Source organism: Colossoma macropomum, unplaced genomic scaffold (genome assembly GCF_904425465.1).
Source record: "Colossoma macropomum unplaced genomic scaffold, Colossoma_macropomum, whole genome shotgun sequence".
Lineage (NCBI taxonomy): Eukaryota > Metazoa > Chordata > Actinopteri > Characiformes > Serrasalmidae > Colossoma > Colossoma macropomum.
In genome coordinates, this window is record NW_023494804.1 from 1,709,332 (window position 1) to 1,731,954 (window position 22,623).

Consider the following 22,623-nt stretch of genomic DNA (forward strand, 5'->3'; position numbering starts at 1 on the left):
AACACCTACCTTGTGCTTCCACTCACTGGCCACTTTATTAGAAACACCTACCTTGTGCTTCCACTAACTGGCCACTTTATTAGAAACACCTACCTTGTGCTTCCACTCACTGGCCACTTTATTAGAAACACCTACTTTGTGCTTCCACTCACTGGCCACTTTATTAGAAACACCTACCTTGTGCTTGCACCAACTGGCTACTTTATTCAAAATACCTACCCTTTGTTCAGACTAACTGGCCACTTTATTAGAAACACCTACCTTGTGCTTCCACTCACTGGCCACTTTATTAGAAACCTGTAACAGGTGGACAGTAGGTGTGTAGCTGTTGTGTGTCTGTTTGTCCTGATTGTTTTTACTTTGTTTTCTAGAGCCAGTGAGATTGAAGCAATGAAGGCGGATGTGGAGAAAGCCAATCAGGTGAGACCACACTACAGAACGGTTCATACCTGTGGGCATTCTTGTGCCTGTGACTATACTGTTATGCATCTGGTCAAAAATAAGTTTATTTCTTTGATGTGTGTGTGTATATATATATATATATATATAGTCTATGCTGATTTTCCAGCAGAGTCTGGAGGCAGCAGTTAGTTTCCTCAGCGTTTATAGAGTTCACCGTGAAACTTCAGCTCCTGCTTTGCATTAGCAGCGCATCTAAATGAAGAGCAGAGTCCTTTAGATGCTAATATAATCACACGTGTTTGGTGAGACTTCGCTTACATGGACTTTCAGAATTAGTTAGCAGTTTTAATTCGAAGCATTTCCATACATGCATAAAGATCCGGTGGTTAGCTCTCTCTGCGGCTAAAGGTTGAATGCTTTAAGCACCGATTTAATGTTGTAATGTAGGTAAAGTTTCTCCCACACGTCTCTACTCAGGTCACCACTGCAGGGAGCTGGTGAATAAACATGACCAACCAGCGCCTGTTTAGATTGACACACTTTTAAAGCGATAGTTCAGCAAAATGTCACGTTTACAAAGTTTTACGCTTTTTATCCCAAATCAGCCCAGATAGCAGCACATATCGGTCCACTGGCATGATAAGGTCGGCACCCCGCTGACTGTACGTCACTGCTGGTCCACCCTCGGACCACCCGGGTTATTGTCCTGCGCACAAGACTAGCTTTTACTCTCCTCTAACAGATTTTCACTCCACACAGACTTTTGGAAAATAAACTAAGACAAATATTAAAAACAATTGAGAGAAAAAAAAATTAATGACTAGGGCTAACATAAAATGATTTTGTTGGAAATGCCGTTGCTGACACTGTGCTAAATTGGTTACAGCTGTATAATGTGATGCAGGCGTTACAGTTCAATATATTGCGATATATTGCGATACTGTATACAAGGCAATATGTTGCAAATTTTCAAAATCTAATTTTAGGAAAATATAGTATGAACAAACACCATATGCATAAAATCTAGTACAAGAAATATTCTCACGTTAACAGTGCGCCCTTACGCTACTTGTTTACGCTGGAGTGGAAGAGTCTAATGGCTGAAGATAGAACACTGCCATCTAGTGGTCGCTGGGTTTAAACACAGCACAAAATGAACTGTTGTCTGCCACGAATCTTTCCATGTAAACTATTAATTAAAAATCGACACTGTGTTTTTGAGAATCGATACAGTATTTCAAAATATAATATTGCGATGCTTAAGTGTATCGATATTTTCTTACACCTCTAGTGGCTTTATTTGTGATATTAACTGGTAAAATTATTTAGTAATTTACAAAAGATAACAAAAGAAAGAAATGGAAAAATCAGTAAATTGCACTGTGAGTGGAAAATGAGTGATGAAAAGTGGCGTTTTGTGAGGCGCTTTGCTTAATTTCACCCAGAAAAAGCCAGTGGGCCGCCAGGCTTTGCTGTCAGTGGGCCAACAGTGGTAAACAGCACTTTTGCCATCAGTTAGCCACGACGTGTTTGGTGTCTGAAGTTTGCTGATTTAGTTTTGGGAACTGGAGCTACATGGCTAATATAGAGAGTAATGAAAGCTTGTTCTGCACCAATTAGCATGGTACGCTCAGCTCTCTCTGTAATGAGGCCCTTTTGACCTGGAGCTCTGTGTACAGAGATAATTCAGCTCTAAAGCAAAAAAAATTATTAATGTTAGAAATTCCTAGTATCCCTTGTGAAAACACAGCTTTACTGATGTGGATGAATTGTTTTGGTGTTGAAATGTGTTTACCAAAGTCTCAGGATCACAAAAGTAGCAGAATGAATAAAACAGTAGATAAATGTTCTCCTCATCACTACTTTCCAAACCCGCTGCAGCAGCTTCAGCAGCTGTAAACTCTCTGCACACCATTCGAGTCTCCGATGTGGACTGAATGAAGAATGAAGGGTTTCCGGCGTGATGGTCAGACCTTAGTGATTTCCATTGTCCATTGGTCAGTTTCACACAGAATGTAGATGGACACACCAATCCACCAGCTCCACACAGTGAGAGGCAGATGAGGTGTATCTCAGCCCCTCTTCATAGGCTCATAACTCCGGATGTGAGTGTCGTATGATCTCGTGATAAGATGGAATGGAAAGGACGACTCTACAGATTCAGGAAGTGTTTGAACTGGATTTCTGAGCTGGATCATCACAAAGATATTAATCTAATTTGACGTGCTGCCGTGTTCGTCGACCCCAGAGGGTTAACTACACAAACAAACCCTTTCTTTAGGCTCACATATGAGCGAATAAGAGAAAAGCCATTAATCACAATAAACTACACAAAATATTGCGATTAATTACAATTATTTTAATCACTTGACTGCACTAGTGTAAATGTAAAGTACGTTAGCACAGCTAAGAACAGCAGCTGCAGTCATTTTGAAGCCTGAGTTTAGTACTTTTAACCGCTTTTAGGATCAGAATGCCCCAGTTCCAGCGGTTTCCAGCAGCAGGGCTCTGATTATCATCTCAGTATCACTCTGTATATCGTGTGTGTAAAATGTGAACGTGTGTGTTGCGCAGAGAGCCGAGGCTGCGGAGCGAGAGACGGAGAGTCTGAGAGAGCAGCTCACCAGCCAGCGGCAGGAAACACCTGACAGGGTAAGAGTCCCCAGCTGTTTCCGCTGTACGCTCTTTAAAAGATGGCTAAAGTAAAAGGGGTGGTTCTATATAGAACCACAAACGCTCAAAGAACCATTTGCATACTTAACTGGTTTCTTGGATGGTGAAATGCTTCAGGTGAATGGAGGATGTGTAGTATATGAATCTATCTAGCACCACAAGCTCAACACGACGACAATGGCAGAACCCTTTTCGGTGCTATTATTTAGACCCGTTGTCACAAAGGTTATGTATAGAACCAGATGCATTCTCCATCAAGCTAAAGAACCATTTCACCATGTAAAGAACTATTTAAGCATGCAGAGGGTTATTTAAGTGCTCATGGTTCTATATAGGACCAGTATCTTTACTGAAGAACCCTTGAAGAACCGTCTTTTAAGAGTGTAGAAAGATCTATATAGAGAGGGTGTCCAAAGTTTTGCACATGACTGTATGTATGCAAGCTGATGTAAAACATTTCTCTTTGATCGTATAGAATCCAGCATGTGTAAATGTTTACAAATAGAAAATGTGTTGTTTCATTATGTCCATGATTATAAAAATTATTAATTATTATATTGATAAGGGATGATATATTTATCTATATAGTTCCTATTGATCTATATATATATATGTTGGCTGAGCTGATTTGGTATGATTTTGATATGATCGCACATATCAACCGGATTCTGTATTAATGCCCAAGTTTATTAAAAAAAGGAATCATTATGCAGATACATAAAGCATTGTGTTGCTCAGCAACCGTAGCCCAATGTTAACGAACTACAGTTTGTTAGTATTAGTAAAAATACATGACTAAATGTCGGGTGGAGGGATACATGCAGGGCGCTGTGAGGGAAAATAGTCCCCAAAGAAAACTGATTATTTCAGATTTTCCACTATTTTCCATCATCAACATTCCATATAAACTCAGAAGACTCGTGTAGGTTCACTGGTGGTTCTGGATAGTAAATAAAATGTCTATATTTGTGTTGTAGTCATGGCAACCCCTGGTTCCTATCACCACCACTGTAAAGAAATCTTGAGTCTCTACAGTGAACCATTTCCTTTTGAAAAATGGGTGGAATTCCCCTTTGAGTAGAGGTGAACGATGGGGTCACTAGGTTACAGTGTTGTTGGAGTCACTGTAAGGGCAGTAATACACTCTGTATGTGTGAAGGTGTGTGAGGTCGAGTGTGTATCTGAGGACGTCCAGAAGCTCCAGAATGATCTGACTGAACTCACCGAGTCGACGGCCAATCAGATCAGCCGATTGCAGCAGGAGCTCAGCGCTAAAGAGGAGCAGCTAAAGGTACTGCAGCTACACAGCAGAACCGCATTCACCAAACATCTACTGCTCCACAGAAGCAGCCAGGCTTCACTTTGGGGTCCTCTATTTGTATTTGCATTTGCTAAAAATCATTTTCTCGATGTGTAAAGATCAATAACATTAGAGAGAAAGAATATTTTAAATGCCATCTGAAGATGTTTCACCATACAGAGAACCATTTAAGCATGCAAATTGTTCTTTGTGTGTTCAGGCTTCTATACGGAACCACTGTCTTTACTAAAGAACCTTTAAATAACCATCTTTTTGAGAGTGTATTTTGTGAAAACTGCAAACCTGGCAACTCTGACGGTGGGTGCACATGCCTAAATGGACTCTATAACCAATTATATAACCATTATAACCATATGGACAAAATGCAATTATAGACAACAGAGATCTTAAGCGATCCAGAGTGGAGGGAAAAGTAGGGGACCTGGTCATTTTACAAGGAGGATGGGTTTTATACATTTTTAAAATAATAATAATAATAATAATAATTTCATATTTATATAGCATCTTTCACGAACCGAATGATGCTTTCCAAAGAGATCAGAAAGTGACAAAATACATAACAATAAATAAAAAACACAGAAACACACACACAACTCCGCAGTTCCCACAACTAGCTGGGGGGAATTACAATGACCACTAGAGTCACTTAGCTAGCCTGAAAAGAGTCCTTAGCCCGGGGGGAAAGTATCACTCCACAGCTACGGTGCACCACACGGGCGGCCGGCCCAGGAATCCCCGAAGGCCGAAAATGTCCTTAGCCACGAAGGGGGAGCATTTTCCTGCAGCCGAACACCACCAGTCTAGGCAGCCATGTAGCTGCGATGTAGCGTCAATCAGGTCCCGGTCCAGAGAGCCGCGTAGCCACAGTACAGCATCACTCGAGCGGCTGACCCAGGCTGCCTCATAGCTGTGATGTAGCATCGCTCAGGCAGCCCACCTGAGAGGCCTCGTAGTCATGGCGTAACGCTGCTCATGCAGCCAAACATTAGCGGTCCAGGCAGCCCCACAGCCGCAGTGCAGCGTCAACCAAGCAACCTTCCCAGGCAGCCACATAGCTGCGATGTAGCGTTGATCAGCCCCACGGTCCAGAGAGCCTCGCAGCCGTGATACAGCATCACTTGTGCGGCTGCTCCAGGCTGCATCATAGCTGTGATGTAGCGTCACCCAAGCGGCCAGACCAAGAAGCCTCTGAGCCACGGTTGGAAAATCAATCTCGGCTGCCATCTCAGTGGATATGATGACAAACTCCTCAGCCAGCAGGGAAACATCAAAACACACACACAAACAATACAAAACTAAAACAAATCAAATGAGAAAACGATGTACGTAAAGTACATATCATGGACAACGGAATGAACGCACACACGCACACACACACACACACACACACACACACACGAGAAGGAAGAAGGAAACTTCAGAACTTCAGACACCAAACATGTCTTGACTGGCTACATTTAGGCTGGTGGGGGGCGGAGGGGGGGGGGAGATTGTGTGCCCTTGATTTTCCCCCAAACTACCGCTTTAAGGCTCTTCTCCACCTTTGTGCACAGAGAAACATAAAAATAAACACAAAACTGCCCCAAAAAACGTCACAGTCGCTCATGTAACAGAGTTCGCACCGCCCTGTTAATTTCAGATCTGTGGCTGACCCCCCCCACTGTACTGGGCTCTGCTCTGGTGAGGGTCTGCAGTCTGAGTGGATCAGCCTCACTGTGAGCTCCATCTCCGTTCCGTCTCCTTTCGTCCAGCCTGCCGTCCGTCACGCTCCAAGCGCGCACATAAACATGCCGCTGAAGCCGGTCAGCGCTCACAGGCCTGCGCGCCGTGTAGCACATCACCGCTGAAGTTTTTAAGACCTCAGAGCCACTTAAAGTTGAGAAACTTGCACAAAAGCTGAGTGGAGCTCAGGCCACTGACATGTTCAGACAAAGTCCTGCTTCTTTTAGTCACTGCTGTGTTTCTCAAGCCTGGCTAGCAGCATCTGTCCACTATGGCTGTTTCTCCAGCGGCGTCGGTTCTGCCGGATCAATTTTTTTCTTTTTTTGATTTTTCCCAATTTTTTCTCCCCAATTTAGTCGTATCCAGTTCCACCCACTAGTTAGACTCCCCCAGTCACAGTACCACCAGAGCTAAGAGGGTGAAGGCAAACACAGGCTTCCTCCAAGTCCTATGAAGCTCCACCACATCTTTTCAAACTGACGCTAACGCAGCGTCATTGGACAGATGAACACACTCGGAGGAGACGCTAACCGCCAGATCTGTTACGTCAGCCAACAGACACCTGCGCTGGATAGCATCACGCTGAGATGAGGGGCCATCCTGCCCACCCAGAGAGAGCGAGGACAACTGTGCTGTCTTGGACTCCCAGCCTAAGATGGCTGAGGCATCACCTGGGATCAAACTCGCAGTCTCCTAATGATAGGGCCATCGCTCCTCCTCCATTAGCCGCTGTGCGCTGTGTGAGGGGGCCGAGCTCACCGGTAGGCGGGCAGTAAGGACTGTGTTATGAGATGACGTCATCCTGTAACAAAGGAAAAGGGCTGGAATTCCCACGAGGCGTTTCAGGCAGTTGAGAAAAGTGGGTTCTGTGGGAGAGAGTTTCTCCCTCTGGAGGGAACGCTGAGCTTTGGGACTTTGCAGAACCTTTTCATGCACAGAAAGCTACGACACAGTAAAGGAGAGGGAAAAACCGGAAAAGAATCACAGGCCCCCTCTTATACAGCTCCAGTCATCATTCCTCACACATCTAAAAACGTCACATATACACTCTTAAAAAGATGGTTCTTCATGGGTTCCTTAGCAAAGGCAATGGTTCTATTTAAAACCATGAGCTCTATGTGGAGCCATTTGCTTCATAACTAACTACAAGCTATGCTAATGTACTTTAGTTCATGTTTATAGGTAACAGTGAGTCATACAGTGTCAGAAACCACAGAATCAGGTCTATTAGAGACACTGAACACCTCCTCATGGTTTGAGGCGAGTGAATAGTGATTTAGATGAAGAGTTAGCACCATGCTAATTGGTGGGGTATAAGCTTCCATTAGCCTTGTAGCTCCACTTAAAGCCCTTCTGTGCCTGATAGCACGGAACCCTTTCACAGGATACCGTAATAGAAGTGTGAAATCAAGGCGCTGGCTTGTGTTTGTTACTGCATTGATTCTTATTTGTTTTGTAGCATCTTGAAGAGAAGCTCGAGGCTCAGTCAGACTATGAAGAGCTGAAAAGAGAACTGAGGTGAGTCATAAATCACTTTACTCCACCGCTTTACTGGGTATCTCCAGTTTACTAATCACTGATAATGACACGGTCACAGACGTGGCTGATATGAGATCAGATTTCTGTCACAATATCACAGGATTTTCTACTATCTGGACAATAATAAAACCACGACGCCAGGCATCAATATCACTTTCGATCGTTTTGTTATTTTACGTACCCAGAAGGTCTTCTATCTTCTTCTATCAGTACAGTGTCAAGCTTGTAACAGAGCAGAACTGTTTTTGGTGCTATATAGAACCATATACAACACATTTACCATTCCACCATGAAAAGAACCACTTAAGCATGCAAACACACACACACACACACACACATCATATATATGTATATATATGGATGTGGTGGTGGTGTGTTAGTTTGTGTTGTGCTGGTCTGAGTGGATCAGACACAGCAGTGCTGTTGGAGTTTTTAAACACTGTGTCCACTCACTGTCCACTCTATTAGACACTCCTACCTCGTCAGTCCACCTTGTAGATGTAAAGTCAGAGACGATAGCTCACCTGCTGCTGCACAGTTTGTGTTGGTCATCCTCTTGTCCTTCATCAGTGGTCACACGACGCTGTTGGCTGGATATTTTTGGTTGGTGGACTATTCTCAGTCCAGCAGCGACACTGAGGTGTTTAAAACTCCAGCAGCACTGCTGCGTCTGATCCACTCAGACCAGCGCAACACACACTAACACACCACCGTGGTGTTACAGTGTTACTGCAGTGCTGAGAATGACCCACCACCCAAATAGTACCTGCTCTGTGAGGGTCCATGGGGGTCCTGACCACTGAAGAACAGGGTAAAAGGGGGCTAACAAAGTATGCAGAGAAGTGGACAGTGAGTGTGGAAACACAAATTATTCTAAACTTTTGAATAGTACTGTATATAATAATAATAATAATAATAATAATAATAATGGGACTGAGATGCTGTGATGCTCAGTTCTATACAGACTCTCCTCCCTCTCCTACACAGCTCTGCTGCTTTATTTTCATGGTTCTATATTATGAAATAATCATCAGCCTGCGTTCTTTTTCGGCCTGAATTCGCTCGGTCAGTTCTGCCACAGCTGACGTCTGGTTCTGTCCTTGTGCCAAGCCTGCAGACCATTCGTAACCTTTCGCCGTTCCTCCCGAGGTCCTGTCTGCTTTATTTTCTGACCGGTAGTGGCGGATTGCTCTCTCTACCTGCTGCTGTTTCGCTGGTCAGTTTCTCTGGACGCTTCTGTATCTCTCAGAGGTGTGCTGGACTGAGCAGGACAGAAACTCTTAAACCCACTCTGCTGTAAACGCTCAGGCTGAGATGCTGGGGATCGCTCTTCTGGCCGTGAGTCCGTCTGCTTTAATCAGTTCTGATTATTATTGAGGATTTTTCTCTTGGACTTTTCTTTGGGGGCTGTTTGGGGTTCGGCTTTGTTTCGCTGTGAACTCTACAGCCCTACAGCGTCGGTGGTGTTTAGATTAAACTTGGTTAGCATTGTTTAAAACCCAAACTAGCAAAAAGCTAAAGTTTTGGTTTTATTAAAATACTAAAGTCATTGTTTAGGTAATCGTTAAAGGTTTTACAATATTTGAATCTTCATTGCTTGTTTATGGGAACTCAGTGAGAAAACAGTGAAAAAGGCTAGTAATTCAGTATATTCAAAATAAGCTAATACTTCTGTAGAAATTAGGCTGGTAATTCTGTGAAAATAAGATGTGAAAATTAGTAATTCTGTGAGTAATATTCTACTAATTCTGTGAAAATTAGCCCAGTAAATGTAAAAAATAGGCTAGTAATTCTGTGTAAATTAGGAATTCTGTAAAAGCAGACTAGTAATGCAGCGAAAGTGAACAGCTAAGTGAAAATAGGCTTGTAATTCTGTGTAAATTAGCAAATCTGTGAAAAACACAGGCTAGTTATTAAGTGGTTTTATGTTATAATAATTTTATGAGATCATGCTCATGTTATGCTGCGGTTCATCATGCCTGTGTATTACATGTAATAACTACATATAACAGTGTGTCAGTGTTATTTGTTGCTGTAAAGCTTTTCCTGTACATTCAGTTTTACTTCTCTTAGTGACTTTAATTTAGTAGAAATGTATTAAACATCAAAGTCAAACACCCCCTTGATTTGTCTTGGTTTGTCCACCAATAAAAACACACAGTACAGTAAACAAAAAGGTGTTTAAAGAGCAGGACGTGTTACAGCAGCGCCGCCGCTTCGCCTCGTCTGCTCCAGAGCCGTAATGAGGAGGCTAACCTTGTTAGTGTGAGCCGTAACCTAATTGACTGAAGCTGTGAGTCGCTGGAGTTGCTGGAGATGCTGGATTCCTGGGCGTTCTCTCTGAAACTGGATTTCAGGCGTGATCCTCCTGATTAGGGGTGTAAATCCGGCCGCTGGTGAATAAAGGGCGTTGTGAGGAGCGTTGTTCTAACGATCGGGCCTTAAAGGGCCGTTATGCTGAATGTTTTATTGATAGCGCGCTCGCCGCTTTGGGACGCATTCCGCTGTAATGGAGCGAAGTGTTTTTAGCTCGGGCCGCTCTGAAAGCACTCGTTTCGGCCTGTAGATGATATCTCAGCGCGCTGATTCGGGAACAATGCATCATTGAGTTTGGCTGCTGAGTTTTGGTAACTCGATCCCAGGTGTTGAAGGAATTTTCAGAATCTTATTGAAGTATAAAAGGCGAAAAAGGGTTTTTTTTTCTCACTTTTGTAACATAATGAGTTTGAGCTGAGAGCAGAACTGGGGGCAGGTTTCATTGTGAGGGGTGTTCAGAATGAGCCGTGTGGTTTAAAACTGCTTTTACACCTTTTATATGCTCTTTTATCTCTGCAGTGTCCTCAGATCCATGGAGTTCAGCTCATCTGACCAGCCTGCAGCACAGGTAAAGCTTTAAACCTCACAGTTTAGGAGTTTGGCTGCACTATTTAAATGCAATTATGTAATTACGTAGTTAGTTACATAGTAAAGGTGATCTGCGGGCTGTTTATTCGGGCTCGAGTCTGCGTTTCTGACCTTTTCTGTTTTGTTTTGACATGAAAAAATGACCAATATAACTTTTAATTGAATTCTAGTCATATTAAAATATCTCGTATTCTGCTTACAAGCATAGGAATCTGCACTTTCCACACAGTTTCTCATCTTGTGAGCCAGAAATGATGCATATGCATTTGGAAAATGGCAGAATAACATTTAATCTGAAATATATAGCTGTATTATCATTGCAGCATTGAGCTTCACTGTTTTTTAGACATCTTTCACAATAATTAGATCATATCTGGGCTAGAAGGACTGTTGATATTTGCGCTGTTGTTGGAACAAAACCTCGTATCTCCAAAATGGTAACTTTACAGGAGAAGGAAAAAACATACTTTACTTTTAATGTAAGTCAGTGGAACCAGGTGTTTCTCCAAGCCATTTTGGGCTGTTTATTTTGGTCCATTCATCATGAAATTTACACACAATGTAAAGAGCAACAGGCATTTTCAAATTATGTCACAAACTGAAAAAGGACAAAAATGGAGATATGAGGTTTTGTTCCGACAGCAGCAAAATATAACAGAATTTAATAAGCCATTTATTTATATTTTTAACTGGACCTTCATCAAGTGATCTGTATCCTCTGATTCCACAGCTTTAGTTATTCAGCACTAATATTTAATATAGAATACAAAAAGCGTGTCCAAAAGAGTAACACCAGCTCTTTTGATTGGATCTACAGAGTGATTTATTTTTTTTCCTATTATTAAAAGAATATTTTTTCAAAAATTTGAAACAGAAATACTAGAAATGGTCTATATTGTCAACAGTATATTATATGATGTCTACATATTCTTCAGGATCCTCCGCGGCCTCTGGAGCTTCTGCTTTCTGGAAAAGAGTCCAGCCACGGAGGCGGACGACCGACCCACAGCGAACTGACCGGTGAGTGTGACCTCACCAGGAGAGAAAGTTTGAGCGTAATGACACTTACCTTACTGTAGTGTGTTCTTTTTTCTCCAGACTCAGTAATGCTACTATTTTCAGGTTTAACAAAAATATTACACAGTGCTGCTTTGACTGATATACTTTATTTGATTGGTTGCTGTATTGATAACAAATGAAAGCTGAAATCTAAACGGCTGAGGTTTCCTGCTGCGTTACTAGCGCCCCGTCCCAAACCGCATACTAGCTCACTAAATAGTGTGTAAAAATAGTGCATATCCCATTAGAAGTGCACTCATTAGTGCAGTAGGTGAAGTACAGAAGTGTGTGGTTTGGGACGCGGCGTTAGATCAGCCAGTGAGACGCGTTCAACAGCTGCTCTGCTGAGCTGCTCATTAGCTGCTCATTAAACACCTCCAAGAGGAAGTTTGAGGGGTTTGATTAAGGAGCTTTTATTGAGGTAAATTAATGTTTTTATTGAGCTAAATTAATGTATTGAGCTAAATTAATGTATTTATTGAGGTAAATTAGTGTATTTTTGGGGTGAGCTGATGTTGGCTGTATATTCGGAGCTTCTTGTTTGAAAATTGTTCTGCGTTTAAGACGCCTCAGTGTAACTACAGCTCCCTTTAAGGTGGAGTGGAAAATTCAGACGAGAATGTGGTGAATAAGAATCTTCAGCTTTATATCTGCGTATGAGTTTATTATTTAAGAGCTTTGATTAGTTTTTATAAAATTTCACACTCTGGAATGTTCTGAACTCTGGAGATGTGCAGGTGAAATAGGTCCAGTTCACCAGTCTAACTAATCTAGTGTTTCAGGAGACGCTTCTAAGGTGTCCACATGTCTGTTCATGTGTTTGTGGTCATTCTGGTCTGTGTTGTTGGTGTTTATCCTCCTGCAGGGCTGTATCTGCAGTAAAGGTGATGAGACGAGCTCCATCAGAGCACAGTCAGAGCTACAGCTCACCTACCGACATGGCGACGGGGTGTTCTTAATGATGTAATCCAATACTGTGAATTAATGCCGAACTAGCAGCTGCAACTATCAAACGAGGCAGAGGGCTTTCGGCCCTTTTCCAACACAGCTAAACCAACTTTCTGTGGACTTTCACTTTGGTCTGTGACCTGATGTGTCTTCATAAGTTCGTGTAAAGTCCGCTGCATTATTCTATTGTGCTGGAAGAAAGATAAACAAAAGGAGTAGCTGCACAAACAGGTAGTGACGAGAAAGGTTTGGAGGCTACGGTCTTTAAGGTCACTTCTGCTCAGCGAGTGCAGCTCCTCCGCAGGCCTGAGGCTTCCCGAACCGCACCGTTTCCTAAAGAGCTAAATGATAATGAGGCCTGCTTTCGCTGTGGCGTCTGTGTTTTATCTCCTCAGGTTGCCCTTTTAACCATACAGTGTTAATGTCGGTGTGTGTGTGTGTGTGGGGGCTGTAAATGTCAGGCCAGTTCACCTCTGGACTGCCCTCATGGAAATTATGCATTGCATTTGGGATTTAAATGTGAATGTAAATCTGTTTTTCTTTCACGTTTAGCCTTTTTAATGCACGCCTGAAAGGGGAATTCCACCCATCGTTCCAAATTTCTGCATAATTAAGTGATTAACCCTTTAAGGCTGGCACAGAAAATGTACTGACGTTTAAACCGTGAATCATGTGATTTCTCTGCGCTTAAAAAGTCTTAAAAAGATGGTTCTTCAAGGGTTCTTTAGTAAAGCCAGTGGTTCTATTTAGAACCATAAGTTCTAAACAGAACAGTTCTTTGCATGGTGAAATGGTTCTTCAGATTGATGTAGAGTGTGTTGTATATGGTTCTATATAGCACCAAAAAGGGTTCTTATACTGTTACAAGTTTGATGTTGTAACAATAGCAGAACCCTTTTTAAAACCATATACAACAATTCCTTTTTTACCATGCGAAGAACCATTTCAGATCTCATGGTTCTTAATAGAACGATTGCCTTTACTAAAGAATCCTTGAAGAACCATCTTTTTTAAGTATCATATAAAGCTTGTAACTCCGTAAGAACCGTTTTTGGTGCTATATGGAACCATTTTCAGAAGGGTTCTATATAGAACCATAGATAATCTGAAGAGCTGTTTCATCATGCTTAAATGGTCCTTTGCATGGTGGAATGGTTCTTCAGATTGTCTATGGTTCTATATAGAACCTTTCGGAAAATGGTTCTTCAAGGGTTCTTTTGTAAAGGCGATGGCTCTGTTAGAACTCATGGTTCTATATAGAACCATTTCCTTTACTAGAGAACCCTTGAGGAACCATCAAGTGTAACAAAGCCAAAATCTCGTAGATTTGTAGAAAAAAAGACACTAAATAGGAATGTAAGTCAGTCGTGTTTTGTCATTATTCTGGTTAAATCAATAATAACCGCGTACAGATCCAAACTGAACTGAACAATCACGGAACCATCTTTTATTCAGTGACAGGAAACACAGTAGCTCACAGAAAGCTCCAGTTCCACATGCTGATACGTTTAAAAAAGCAAATTCTCGCTGGCGAGACGCTCGGTTCCATAGAGTTGAGCAGTAATCAGAGAGATTCAGAGTGGTTTGGTGTGAAATGGTTCAGATGTCTTTACAGTGGTGGTGATAGGAACCAGGGGTCGCCATGACTACAACACAAATATAGACATTTTATTTACTATCCAGAACCACCAGTGAACCTACACGAGTCTTCTGAGTTTATATGGAATGTTGATGATGGAAAATAGTGGAAAATCTGAAATAATAAGTTTTCTTTGGGGACTATTTTGCCTCACAGCGCCCTGCATGTATCCCTCCACCATGAATGGAGTTTTAAGTTCTCTAAACTATCATAAAACAGTGTCTCAGTCATCAGGCAGTGAATTCATAACCATTTCATGTAGGAACTTTCTGTGAGGGAGCTTTTAGAGGTGGACGTCTGGTTCCTATCACCACCACTGTGAACAGTTCTGAACCACTCTGAGTGACTGTTTCAATGTTAAATGCTTAATAATGCAGAAAAATAAAAAAAATAGTGGAATTCATGTTCTGGATGATCTGACCATAAGTGGGCAGTGCTTTATGAGAACAGGGTATAATGTATTTCAGAGACGCACTGTAATATAATCAGTCTGACCATCTTGTGCCGTTGCCAGTCTGTGTGACTTAAGCACTTATAACATTCACAGCCACAGGGACCGGTGTTGGTGCTGTGCGTGTAACGGCCGCTGTGTGTTCTGTGCCGCAGGTTCCACGGGTCGTAAAGATAAAGGTTCTCCGGTGGAGAGTTCTCAGCGTCTTCCGGCCACGCCCGTGCCCACCAACACCACACAGGGTTCCCCCCCTCAGCTCCTCATGAGAACCGGCACAGCTACCTCCGAATCCGCCGCCAGTGCCAACGGTGCCCACCCCTTCTCCCCCACGGGCATCGGGCCGGACTTCTTCACGCCCGCCGTCGCCAGCGTGGGCGCCACCTTCCCTCCGCTGGCGGGAAAAATGGCCCTCAGCTCACTGCTCCAGCGGCAGCTCATGCAGAGCTTCTACACCAAAGCACTGCAGGTAGGCGTGAACCTGTTATTTATTTAGTTATATATATTTATAAATAAAAACAATTATTTACTTATTAATAAAAAACACGGTGTTGGTAAAGTGTGATGTAAAACGGAGCGTATAAAATTATGCATTAAACGTGGTGATTCAGCTGCGTTTCAGTTTCAGAATCAGTTAATCAATTATAATCAATTATAATAATGTTCCATTATATGCATTCACTTTTTTCACCAAAATAGAATTTTTACCCTATTTTGAAAAACTGAAAAATAAAAATTAATCGCATGTTGTTTTTATTCTCTATTTTTATTTATTTTATAGTCTTTTGGTATATTGGTATATTCCACTGCTGTATCAATAGTTTCTCAAGTAACATATCATCACTGTCCAAAAAAATCTTCCTTTTTTGTTATTATTTTTCTAAATCATCTGAGCAAAGCAGCAGCCCTTTACATTGTGTAAAAATGTCCTGATAAATAGACGAGTAGAAATGCTCCAAAATTCCTTGGTATAAATTCAGTTTACATTGACTTAAATTAAAACGTGAGAATGTTTCTGCCCTCTCCTGTGAAGTTACCTTTTTGAAGATACTTGTTTTTCTTCGGACAGTGACGATATATCGGGTGTTCAGTGGTTTTGAATTGTTTTTTCAATGTTATTTTTAAATAAAATTTTGAATTGTGATGATAATAATCAAATCCAAACAAATCAAAGATTTCAAGATGCACTGAATCCTGAATTCTGTGGTTGGCTATAAAAAATAAATACAATAAACTACATTTTCACTTGTGTTGCATAAAATGTAAAACCTCCTGCAGTTCATTCAAAACTTGCTTTGAAACAAGCGTCATTAAACAGCCAATCAGAATGCAGAATGCCATGTGATCATGTTAGACGATATTACTTCAACTAACATAACGTCGTTTATTTGACAGTACTGACCGAGCCTATCCAGCTACCTGCTTGTGCTGGCGTTTATTTTTCTTAGTTGGCCTGCCGTTAGAATGATTTACGTGGCTAGGTTGTTCTTTTTTCCCTCTCCTGATACTCATTAATTTTTAGACATAATCTTATTTATTTAGGTTTTATTTAGCAAGAATGACATGAAAAATACTAGCTGGTATCCTTGCTAGATAGCTAGCACATAGCAACATAACTAAAACACATAGCTAGCTACAACACATTAGCTTTACATCCTTAACTTCCAGTATAATCTTGAATGTCCTTCATATAGTATAACTCTAATGTTAAGTATTTATTAACATTCATAATTAGGGAAAATTAGTTACAGCCTGAAGCGCTAGCTGAAACAGCTGGGGGTAGCTAACATTATCGTTAACCTATGTACGGTGGACAAGAGCATTTTAGTCTTGCTACACGGTGGAACAGTCAGAAGTGTTGCGTGCAGCTTTGCTTATTTTTAGCTGCTTTGTGTTGAATGGAAATTAGGTTTCATGCAACTTGCATGAAACCAGCAACTAGTCGTGTGAAAGTTTTACCGTATAACACCAGGCTGACGAGACCCCTCCCTCCCCACAGGAGAGTTCGGCCGGCGCCCTGCTGTTTGCCCCTCAGCACTACGCCTCCAGCCCCCTGCCGCCCGCCGCCAGCCCCGATGCCAACGGCACGGTGCCCTCGCCCAGCCGCTCGGAGGGAGCAGGCAGCGCCTCGGAGGGAGAGGAGCTGGACACGGCCGAAATCGCCCGGCAGGTGAAGGAGCAGCTGATCAAACACAACATCGGCCAGCGCGTGTTCGGACACTACGTCCTGGGCCTGTCCCAGGGCTCGGTCAGCGAAATCCTGGCCCGACCCAAACCCTGGAGCAAACTGACCATCCGCGGGAAAGAGCCTTTCCACAAGATGAAGCAGTTCCTCTCCGACGAGCAGAACATCCTGGCGCTGAGGAGCATTCAGGGACGACAGAGAGGTAAAAACTCGTGCACCACGTCAGGGGCGGGCGAAGTGTCGTCAGCGTGATCACGTGATGTTTATTTATAGTAAAAAAACACAGGATTGATAAGGTGTGATACGAAATGAGGTAAAAATAATTATACGTCATTCAAAAGGTGGCGATTCAGCTGCGTCAGCATTAGAATCTTTGATTAGTTACAATCGATTATAGTCATATTCAATATTGTGCACACAATTTTTGGACAAACTGATTTTTTTAGGCTTTTTTCAAATGTAAAAATAAAGCTTAGTTGTCTATTTTTAATTAAATTACTGTCTATTGTGCATTATATATTCAACTACTGTATAAATAGTTTCGCACGCAATATATATTGTATGTTCAGGGTTTTTTTCTATTTCTTACATTTTAATTTGGTAACGCTTTATTTAGAGAGGCCACTTTAGATGCTTTGTAGATACTTAATTCACTGAATATCTGCTAAATTGACCATCGTTTTCTTTAACTGTTAACCTGCTCTAATCCTCACCCTAACATTAACCTCAACCCAAAACCTAAACCCAGCCCTAACCCTGGTCCAAATCCTAACCCCAACCCCACCACTGTTTAGAGTCAACAGATAGTCTGTTAACAGTTTGAACATCTGTAGATAATTTATAAAGTGGACTTTATTGTGGACTAGCCAAATAAAGTGAGACCGTTAATTTTAATATTTTGAATCATATTAATAATCAAATCAAAACAAATTGTGGACAGACTGAATCGCTTCCTAAAGAATCATAAATGAATCAAATCTTTCAGAGATTCACACCTGTAAGTAGTAATATATAATTGTGTGGTTGGCTTTTTTGTGGTTTGGGTACTGAAGTAGACACATTAGGGTGGGCAAAATAACAGTATTGTGTCGTTATTATGATAAATCATGGTACAATACACTTTTCGGTTTATATTATATATTATCGTCAGTGTGTAGACCCATATCTTACTGTTTTATATTTTTATTTTTTCCCTGACGTCTACTCATGACATTTATGTGGGTTTTATGCACTAAAAACAGTCGTTATTCATTTCTATATTCCAATAGTGCTGCCAAAAATGACGTCCTTCTGAAAAATCACACCGGTTCAAACCATTCGAATATCTGTTTTTGTGCATTATGTCCATAAGTGGCGAATCAGTATTTGGATAGGTATATTTATTTTGTCATAAACATGTCTTTTAAAGGATCTACATACCTACACATTACAAATGAGACAAATAAAATAATTAGGTTATGTATATAGGACGGACACTGGACACTCCGAGCGAGCTGTGCTGTGAAAAACGTGGAACAGCAGTTATCTTTTCCTTGACATGGAACAGGAAATAATAATCCAGCCAACAGGGACCTGGCTGTGTGGGTGGAGTTCCGGACGCCAGGCTATGCTCATATTACATATTTTCCTAAAGAATCATTATTAAGTTGAATCTTTCTGAGGTCAGAGATTTACACCCATGAGAAGTAATATCTTTACATTTCTGTGGCTGGTTTTAAATAGTGAATTGTGACAACATATTAAAATAAAATGAAATAAACCAAAAATCTTGTGTTGCAAACTAAAACTTCCTGCAATTCATTTGAAACTTGCTTCTAGACAAGCTCCATTAAACAGCCAATCAGAAAGCAGATAGCGTGCCGTGTGATCATGTCAGATGATATTATTTCAACCTACACAGTGCTGCTTATTTGGCGGTGACTTCGGCTTGTGCCGGTGTTTATTCGTCTTTGTTGGCCTGCCGTTAGCGCAGGGACACAGGAAGGTGTTTTGAGTTGGGGGTGCTGAAATTTCATGACGTGAATGGTGATGTCATGCAAAATGATTTGCCTTTTTTGATTTACATTGAACAGAATGTGTCATGTTGTTCTATAATGTAGCGAGAGATGAAATGGTAGATGAACTGTAGCTTAAACAGCTCGCCTACAGCTTCATCTTGTGGTTCCTCCATTTTGCCGTCTGTTAGGCTGTTTAGATCACTGGAGTGCAGATCGCTCTCTCTGAGGCCGAGTCGGGTTGTGAACTCTCTGCCATTATAACCACACAGTTGCTGTTGAATTATACACTCATTACAGCTGTACCTACGTTTATATTCATGAAAGTGACGTTGCATGATTCCTGTGCTGCCCGAGGACTTGCAAGGCAGACAGACTCAGTAGTGCTGCTTTTTATCAAATATTAATCTTCACAATAATTTTTTTTTTTTTGCAATTTGGTTATGTAATCAAATCTAGAATATTCATTAACAGCAGTATTTTCCAACTTCTCTTTATTTATTAGAATTAAACAGGCAGTTTTTTTGCTGTTTAGGCTGAAACTCTCCTTATAATGTCAGCATGGATGGGTGTGGCTAAACTGCTGTAGCTGGATGTCTGTAAATGTTTTTGCTTTTTGTGACATCATGTACGAGTGAATTCAAAACAGGCTGTTTTTGTAGCTTGGTTTCTGGGGGTCGGTGATGTGATGATATTTGATTGCATCGTGATAAATCACGTCACTTTTCTGAGCGTATCATCGACCTCGTCGCTACTTAAAGAACCCCGACCATTGTATGTTTTATTAAAAAAGAGCAGAATTGGCCCTGTTTAGTTGGATTTACAGGGATACAGGGTGATACATATTGTGATGATGTCTTGAAGTATTGTGATATTATTTTTTTCCTAAATCGCCCTACACGACATGTCCTGCAGCGTTTCTTCAGAAAAGAAGGGTATTAATAGTGAGTTTGTGCTGCAGTAACAGCCTCTACTCTTCTGAAGGGCTCTAGATGTTGGAACATTGCTGTGAGGATTTGATTGAGCATTAGTGAGGTCAGGTAGTGATGTTGGATAATCACTCCAGCTCATCCCAGAGGGGCTGCGGTGTTTGTGTTGATGGATATCCGGTTAAAAAGGACTGACTGTGGTTCTGCCGATGTGTTTGCTCTCTCTGGTCTGGTGGGTAGTTCTATGCAAAACCCCTGAAAACCTGTATTTTCACATCAAAGACTGGAGCTAACACAGCACATTCATGCTGGCATGTTCCATACATGGGAGGCAGGTGGTTTTGGGTGAGGTTTGAGGAGAAAGGAGGGTTATTTCTTCTTTAGAGTAATTCTGCGAACTCTTTCAGCTTTAAATAGCTCTTTAAGCTTCTTTTAAGTGGCGCTGACCTCGAAGCTCATTGCAGTTGCAGTGGAATGTGATGAGACATTTTAAAAGAGCAAGTCTTGTTTTTTTAATTGTAATAGTGGCTGTATAATAGCAGCAGAACTTTGGGGTCTTGCTCGTATTTTTTTCTTATCCTGCGCTGCTTGTTTTCCAACAGAGAACCCAGGCCAGAACCTGAACAGAGTGTTTCAGGAGGTTCCCAAGCGAAGAACCGGCTCAGAAGGCTCCTCTAAGCCAGGTCTGTTCTAAGCCTTCCCTTTAGCTGTGGATTGGGCTGTTTCTGTGTTGTGACGGTCTGTGTGTCTCTCTCGTTGTTTGGCCTGGAGTCTGTTGGAAGATGAGTGGATGCAGCAATAGGCGTGATAGTGGACACTAATCAGGCTCATTTTGGACCATAAAATAAATAAAAAAGTTGCTCTGACAGACTGTAATACACTACAGGAAGTGTAGGGGGCGATATGGCTTCTACTGTTTCATTTAAAAAGCCTCTATAATGTTCATATGATCCACACAGTCACTCTGACAGACTGTAATACACTACAGGAAGTGTAGGGGGCGATATGGCTTCTACTGTTTCATTTAAAAAGCCTCTATAATGTTCATATGATCCACACAGTCACTCTGACAGACTGTAATACACTACAGGAAGTGTAGGGGGCGATATGGCTTCTACTGTTTCATTTAAAAGCCTCTATAATGTTCATATGATCCACACAGTCACTCTGACAGACTGTAATACACTACAGGAAGTGTAGGGGGCGATATGAATTATGTCGTTTCATTATATCGAATTTTATACCAAGTTTTTAAAATATTATTCGTTTATTTTTTTCACATTTATTTATTAGCTCTGTAGCTCTAACTACTAGTATAACAGCTTGTTTAAAACTGTTAAGCTATATAAAAGTAGCATATTAAATACAGTATTAAATTATTATTTCTGAAAAGACTCAGAATATGCATCAGTGCGTCAGAATATGGACGTACTAAAAATGAAGTGAATTACTGCAACACTTTAAAGCGATTGGCAGTGTAACTTATCTCAGCATATCAAGTTTAATTGTCTGTTCTGACTTCATTGTATTTGAAATTTAAAACACTGTGCAGCTGTAACACGTACGAAAATCGGAGAAGACTCGGTATCAGCACGCTCTTAAAATTGGAACCGGAACATCTCTGAGTTAAGAACTTTCTGACTATCCTGTCCAAACCTTGTTTCGCTTCTCCTGTGAAGTTAATATTTCAGAGACAGAAGGTTTTGTAATGACAGTGGCGAAACCTTTCTGTCTGCTTATTGTTTTAATCTTTGTTGTGAAGCATGCCTGTAAGCTCCTGGACACAAAAATAAGTTCATAATAAGTAATAAGTGCATAATTTCTTCTTGTCTTAATAACAATTTTTCAAATCTGTTTTTTTCCATAATCCTGCATTTATGATGTAAACAGAGACATTCTGTTTGCTATCCAAGTTTTCTTTGGGGACTGTTTTGCCGCACAACACCCTGCATGTATCCCACCACCATGAATGGATTTATATAACACGATTTGGGCCAAAATCTTATAAAAACTATCATAAAACAGTGTCTCAGTCATCAGGCAGTGAATTCATAACCATTTCATGTAGGAACTTTCTGTGAGGGAGCTTTTAGAGGTGGATGTCTGGTTCCTATCACCACCACTGTGAACAGTTCTGACTCTAAGTTTCTCTAGAACAGAGCGTTTCACACCAAACCACTCTGAACGACTCTGAATGACTCTGAACCACTCTGAATGACTCTGAACCACTCTGAACGACTCTGAACCACTCTGTTTACGTCTTAGGAATTTAATTATGCACAGAACTTCGGTGGAGTTCCCCTTTGAGGTGTTATCACATACTAGAGAAGAAATGGTGCGTGCCACTTTTTGTCTGGTGAGCTTATAAATAATATAATAAAAAAGCAACAGTTAAGTGTGTCCAGGCTACTTTCTGACTTTCTGAGTCCTTTGAAGTGCAGTTAGTCCTGGACTGCAGTGTTGACCGGCAGTGTGGGCAGCGTGGATGTGTGTCCTTGAGGCTGGGCCACAATGCCACCCCACTGTAACTGGTGGTTCTGCTTCCCCTCGGGCAGCACTGTAGGTGGTCAGCCACCCAGCGACTGTGTGTGTGTGTGTGTGTGTACATTACTTCCACCTCGCACACGCCCAGCTGCTCACTTCACACACCAGTGAATCTGACCTTCCCCCACTGCCCACTGCTCAGCAGCCCTACTGGACACACACACATACAGATGTTTGTTTTATGTACAATGTCAGGACGTCCTGTATGTGTTACACAGATATAAGTATTCCTATGTAATAACATCCATAAGGTACCACTACAGAATAGGACTATCACTATGAATGGTTTGAAATTACTTTATTAATTGTCATAAAC

The 22,623-nt window shown here is 41.5% G+C and overlaps 1 protein-coding gene across 1 annotated transcript in view; it reads left to right on the forward strand.

Moving 5' to 3' along the window:
- cux1a (cut-like homeobox 1a) overlaps positions 1-22,623 on the forward strand; it is a 155,572-nt gene that overhangs the window by 108,503 nt on the left and 24,446 nt on the right. The window contains exons 9-17 of the mRNA XM_036595364.1: positions 372-420; positions 2,977-3,054; positions 4,235-4,366; positions 7,578-7,636; positions 10,493-10,541; positions 11,497-11,581; positions 14,814-15,124; positions 16,655-17,042; positions 20,366-20,446. Coding sequence (XP_036451257.1) covers positions 372-420; positions 2,977-3,054; positions 4,235-4,366; positions 7,578-7,636; positions 10,493-10,541; positions 11,497-11,581; positions 14,814-15,124; positions 16,655-17,042; positions 20,366-20,446 — 1,232 coding nt within the window. The remainder of the gene's footprint in view (positions 1-371; positions 421-2,976; positions 3,055-4,234; positions 4,367-7,577; positions 7,637-10,492; positions 10,542-11,496; positions 11,582-14,813; positions 15,125-16,654; positions 17,043-20,365; positions 20,447-22,623) is intronic.